The sequence below is a fragment of the Xenopus laevis genome, chromosome 6L, assembly GCF_017654675.1.
Source record: "Xenopus laevis strain J_2021 chromosome 6L, Xenopus_laevis_v10.1, whole genome shotgun sequence".
Taxonomy (NCBI): domain Eukaryota; kingdom Metazoa; phylum Chordata; class Amphibia; order Anura; family Pipidae; genus Xenopus; species Xenopus laevis.
This window is the reverse complement of record NC_054381.1, coordinates 90517049-90523438: the sequence shown is the minus strand read 5'-3', so window position 1 is coordinate 90523438 and position 6390 is coordinate 90517049. Positions and strand designations below refer to the sequence as shown.

The following is a 6390-nucleotide window of genomic DNA, read 5'->3' as shown; positions in this document are numbered from 1 at the left end:
GTGAGCCCCTCCAAAGATCTTTTGCAGGGGTGGGGCAAATGCCACATATTTACACCACTGGGTGCAATACCAAAATTTGTTTATTAAAGCAGTATTGATCCAACTAGATTGTGTCAACAATATCCTTACAATTTTCATTTCAAAACCATTTAAAATTATTTACAGCCAGCCCTAACAAGGGCTGTGAAAAACAATAACCAATATAGCGAAAAGACAAATTTTTTTTTGCTGTTCTGCTTCCCTTTATGACAACAACCATCATTCCCATTTTCCTACAAGCTGCATAAACTCCCTGCTCCCTTTAAACTGACATCTGAAGCTAGTGTAACCCAGTCATTTATCACTTATTCTCCATATACCTGTTACAAATGTGATGTCTTTGCATTTAAACATACAGACTGCTTGGTTCCTGGCTCAGATGGTCAAAGAGGTGACTTCTGTGTCTGCCTGACAGATCTACAGGCAAACAGTTTGCCAGTTTTTTTCCCAAAGCATGTTACTGTTTGTCTACAAGACACAATGCTTTTTCTGGTAAATTCCAGAACCCAGCGATCGCTTGGCGAATCATCACCAAGAGGTGTTACTCTGCGACTGCCCTTAATAAAATTGTGCGTAGCATACCAGCCGCTTCCTTAATTGTGAGAATGTTTTAATATGTTTAACTATAGGTTAATCTCTGTAATGGTGTGTACATCAAAGGTCTCGGTCGCACCTTATTACCACACACCGTAAAAAAATACAACTGTAAACAGGACTATTGCATTGCTGCTTCTGGTACTTTTAAGAGCTGAATTTCCAGTTTTTAATTCGACTTTCTAGTGCAAGAAAGCACAATTGCACTCTCTGCACTATTGATGTGCACTGGGGGGCAGCATTGCAGGAGCCAACTCAGGCGACTCCTGCATTAGAGATGGAGCTGGGGACAACATATTAACTCCTTGAAGATAGTGCCCCAGGCCCTGCAAGGCATAAATATGACTATTCCTCAGTTGCAGGGTCCAGTATCCCATTTGCACTTCTGTTATAGGGAAACACTTTCAACCTAACCTCTCTACATAAATAAGGTGTTCTTAGTACAAGGGATAAATATTTATATATATCTAGTATATGAGCTTGTATATACACACAGACACCAGCATATACAAAAATGTGTTTCACACAGCAAATGTTGTATGCATACAATACATACATTGTTGCCACAGTGTTGCATGCACCTTTTGTAAAAGATAAAAGGTCATAAAAAGTAATTTTGGAAGATGGGTCTACAAAGAAACTAGAGGAAAAGATTTCTAGGCAACATCAATGGTACCTGCAACACACTGTTTATTAGGTTGATCTCCCTTGAGCATAGATCACTTAGTGCTGTCATACAAACTTCTACACCCACCGCTGCAACCCTCACTTGTGTGTATGTTGAAATAAAGCCGGAAATTTTGCACGAACGCTGTTGTCCTCATGGTATCCTGGATCGGCGCCGAATATGCGAGAGTACTGTGAGTCCTACACTGAATGCCAGCGTGGAGTAACCAGCGTCTCGCACAGGCTGCGGCTAGGAAGACACAGCATTTCCGGGTGAGCTCCGATGCGAACCGCATAATTTTTTGTTTTGTTTAATTTGCTACTAGTGATGGGCGAATTTATTTGCCAGGCGCGAATTTGCGGCGAATTTGCGTGATTCGCCACCAGTGAAAAAATTCGCAAAACGCCCGCGAAAATTTGTGTAAAAAAAACCGTGCGCCGGCGCCAAAAACGTGCGCCGGCGTCGTTTCGTGAATTCGCCCATCACTATTTGCTACATTAGTTGATATATTTCTCAGCAGCATCTGTGGAATATTAGCAACTATTGTATCAATTCTAACAGCTGCCTTTAATGAAACTCGGTAGTGATGTGCTGGCCGGCCCGATACCCGCGGAACCCACGGGTTCAGGCCAGCCTCACACTTCTATTTGCGGGTCGTGGCCAGGTCTGGCCACGACCCGCAGGTCGGGTCGGGTAACGACCCGCACATCACTAGAACTCAGGGATTCTGCTCAGCAGGGACAAAAATAAGAAAAAATAGAAAATCAAAACTAAAAAAAGGCTTTATTTCTGGGGAACTATCTTAATACAACTGAACTGAAAAAAGTATGAACAACCCTTTTAAAAAATAGGTCAAAACAGTGGCATGTTTCTGGAATTTAAAATTATTGGGTAATTATGGAGTAAGTAATGCAGCAATATATAATGAAAAAATGTAAATTGGAATTAAGCTTTTGTTAGTCACATGTAATTTGCACCAAAATAACCTCAGTCTTGTTATCTTACAGGATTCATAACCTGCATGGAGAGATGGGTAGAATATTTTGGGTCTATGTTGTTAGTGGAGGAGTCAGGGCAAGGCCATGCCGCACAGGTGCCCTAGGAAAGCCGACCGGACGCAGCGCCGGCTTAGCGCGAGTGCACATGTGCTAGGTGGCTCTTGCATGCGCATGCGCGAATTAGCGCAAACGTGCTTTCATGCGCATGTGCAGGAGCGCAAAAAGAAGTCAAAAGCACAGAGAGTTGGGCACAGAGCGGACCGGCCTGGGGTAGGCGACAGAGGAGGTATGTGCCTTGTAAGATTTAATCCAAGATCTTTTTAGATGAATCAACTATTCTAGGAATCCTGAACAGCTAAAAGAAACACCATTAAAGGGTTGGTTTACCCAAGGATGAAGTGGCTCTGTCCCATAATGCCTAGCATCGGATTGTAATTAATACTGCACAGGACTTGGTCAGGTGTATGACTACCATCCTCAATGTAAACCTGACTATACAGAACCGTGAAACCGTATTTGTTGGTGTTAGTGGTTTTTTAAATGACAGACAGAAAATATAATTATGAAGACCTTTTTAATATTTACAGAGCTTTATTGAACCATGTTGTTATAGCCTTTGAAGAGGGCTTATGATAGGTTATAGAAGTTTAATCATCAGTTGAAGGGCCACAATATCTGCCTAACATAATGATTGTGCGTGTTTTATTGTGCCTTAGAATAAATATAAACGGGTGGTTTACAAGGAACTCCTCTTTATTCATTAGTCGCCTCTCCATGGTCACATCTGCTGTCTCAGTGCCATCTTCATTCACCTCAATGCAGGCCTTATGTATAGCTTGAGAGATAGATATGCCTTTACTCTCCGTCATTCCAGAAAAGTCACATGTCTCTTCGTTAAATGCGTTGTTTATTCCCAAACTTTTCAGCATATCCTTAAGGTCATATGAGCTTTCCAGCTTGAATTTGGGCAAATACACTTTCACCTTGCTGTTAGCCATCATGCTTGGATTGGTCCAATGAGTATACTTTTCAAAAGTCATGTCCTGTTCCAGCTAATAATAATAATTATATTCATTAAAAAGTCATTATTTGTACTCATTTGGTCATTTAGATTTTTGTTCTACAGATTGTTATACAGGAAATATATAGATAGGTGTTACCTAGCTTTATGTCCAGGTAAAGTTGTTGTAACATGTTAGCCAATCAAAAAACAAGAAAAATAAAAAACAGGTGGTATACAGATAATACCATTATTGGCTAACTAAGATTATCATAACAAGCTTTCAGAACATTCTAGTTCCTTTTTCAAGATGGATATACAGTATATTAAGCTTAAAAAATTAACTAGAATGTTTTAAGAGCTTGCTATGATTATCTTAGTTGGCCAATAAAGGTATCACCTTTATACCACCTTTTTATTTTTCTTGCTCTAGCTTTAACTGTATATATATATACACACTTAGGGGCAAATTCGCTAACCTGCGCTAAGTTGCGATAGCGCAGGCTTCGCCGCACTTCGCCAGGGCGTCCCGCTAATTCACTAAAATCCGAAGTTGCGCTCAGGGAGGTGAAAGGTAGCAAAGTTGCACTAGCGTTAATTCGTCAAGCAAAGCGAAGTTACGCTAGCGATGCCTAATTTGCATACGGCACCAAGTTAAAGTACAATGGTCGTATATGTAGCAGCAAATACATTACACTAGACAAGCCTGGGAAAGCTTCATAAAATAAAATAGAGTTGTTATTTTGCCCTATACATGTGCCCACTGTATAGTTTAGGTGCCATATGTTATGAAATGTAGGGGGGAAGGAGGGTACCCCCAAAAAAATGTACGATATTTTTCAGCCAATCGCCCTTAAAAAAGGAAAAGCTGCCTGCATTTTTTGGGACTTTTTTCAACTTTTTTTGAAGCAAGCCCTATCTACTCTACTGCACTTCGCCTGGTCTGAGGTGGCGAAGGCAAGTCTGGCGCAAGCGGTAATGCTCAGTAAAAGGCGCGAGTTAGTGAATTAGCGTAGTTACGTCCCTTTGCCATAGCGCAACTTCGCCTGGCGTAAGGGTGCAAAGTAGCGCTAGAGTAGGTCCACTTCGCTAGCAAATTTACGCCAGCGCCCATTAGTAAATCAGCGAAGTAATGAAATGACGTCACGCTGGCTAATTTGTGTTAGCCGATTCGCACTATTGTAAATTTGCCCCTTAGCTGGCTACAGAGGTCTGTACAGAATGATATAACCTTTTTATACCTTTTTTAGACCAGTGGAATCATCCTCAATATCTTTAGGTAACAAGATGAGAATGCTTATGTGCTTGCTGGTAAACGGTAGCTCTAATACCATTGTTTTCAGCTCATTTATATATCCAATGCTTAGACGGGCTTCTAAATGCATCATCTGCACAGGCTTTGTTTCTTTCTAATAGAGACAAAAATACAATATTATTGCCTTTTTTTACCATAACTGTTTTGGTAAAATATGGCAAATATGGATATGTTGTAAAAATTTTACTGTAACAATGTACCAAACAACCTTTTTTTAGATACATAAAATACTGAGTTTTTTGAGTTTATGAACTTTTTAAGTGTTTCACTCTATTTCTTTTACATTATTAATGAGAGAAATTGTTATTCCCTGATTAAAGGGGCAGTATAATGTCCTTTCCAGATCAGTAGAGATTCCTTGAATGCTGTTGTTATTAAATTTCAGATGTTTTTTAAATAGCAAATAACATACATACTTCCTTATTAAAACAGTAAGTTCAAAGTATGCTCAGAAAAGCATGTATTCATTAATCCTGGGGTATACTGTCCCTTTAAATGGGATATCCAACCAAAAAGCAAAGAATTTAATTCAAAGCAACTTTCCAATATTGCAATAATAAATGTAATTGTTATTGAAAACAGTATCTGTCTCTTTATATTCTGTGCACTCCTGGTTCTAACATCTGAAATAGTGTAGTAGAAGCCAGCTAATTAACAGACCTGGAGGAAAACTGACTTCTGCTACAGTGTTTTAAGACAAGGGAAAAGAAAAAGATAAACAATTACATTTACAAATAACTGTAGGACCGTTGAAATATTGTATCTGATGTACACTGGAAAGTTACTTAGAACTACAATTTATTTTCATTCATTGAGTGCAATTGTTTTTGTATGGGAACCCATCTTTAAGGGGCCGATTCACTAAGGGTCGAATATCGAGGGTTAATTAACCCTCGATATTCGACTAGAAATTGAAATCCTTCGACTTCGAATATCGAAGTCGAAGGATTTAGCGCAGATAGTACGATCGAACGATCGAAGGATTATTCCTTCGATCGAACGATAAAATCCTTTGAATCGAACGATTCGAAGGATTTAAATCCAACGATCGAAGGAATATCCTTCGATCAAAAAAAGTTAGCCAAGCCTATGGGGACCTTCCCCATAGGCTAACATTGACTTCGGTAGCTTTTAGATGGCGAACTAGGGGGTCGAAGTTTTTATTAAAGAGACAGTACTTCGACTATCGAATGGTCGAATAGTCGAACGATTTTTAGTTTGAATCCTTCGATTAGTAGTCGTAGTCGAAGGTCGAAGTAGCCCATTCGATGGTCGAAGTAGCCCAAAAAAAACTTCGAAATTCGAAGTTTTTTAACTTCGAATCCTTCACTCGAAATTAGTGAATCGGCCCCTAAGTCTAAAGTTTGCAAGTTCATTTTTTAAAAAGATGTATAATAGTTTTCAGCTTTCACATTGGGATCTCTGTATTTGGTTAAATAAACAAAAAAAGTACAGAAATATTGTAAGATGAGTATGGGAAAGTGCAAAGAAGACATACCGTAGTTCTGTTCTCAGGTTCAATATTTGTATTTTTCTCCAGAGGATCATTTAGGATGAGTTCACTATTCTAATAGAACAACTATTTCTATTAAAGGGCAAAAGATTATGGGACAGTTTTGTTAAGGAAGCTCAGTTTGTTATATGAAAATATAAAAACACATTTGTATTTTGCAAGGACCAAACCTGGCCTATTTTTGTTACCATCTCTTATTAATCAGGTCAAGAGGATTAATGAATAATATCTAGAATATTTATGCATGGGCATTTATTTAGATGT

The 6390-nt window shown here is 39.0% G+C and overlaps 1 protein-coding gene across 2 annotated transcripts in view; it reads right to left on the bottom strand.

The window, feature by feature from the left end:
- Positions 1–2855: 2855 nt before the first annotated feature.
- serpinb5.L (serpin peptidase inhibitor, clade B (ovalbumin), member 5 L homeolog) overlaps positions 2856–6390 on the bottom strand; it is a 28642-nt gene continuing 25107 nt past the window's right edge. For both annotated transcript variants that reach the window (XM_041566263.1, XM_018267112.2), the window contains exons 6-7: positions 4540–4707; positions 2856–3350 (exon numbers count right to left, since the gene is read on the bottom strand). In XM_041566263.1, coding sequence (XP_041422197.1) covers positions 2946–3350; positions 4540–4707 — 573 coding nt within the window. In that variant the 3' untranslated portion in view covers positions 2856–2945. The remainder of the gene's footprint in view (positions 3351–4539; positions 4708–6390) is intronic.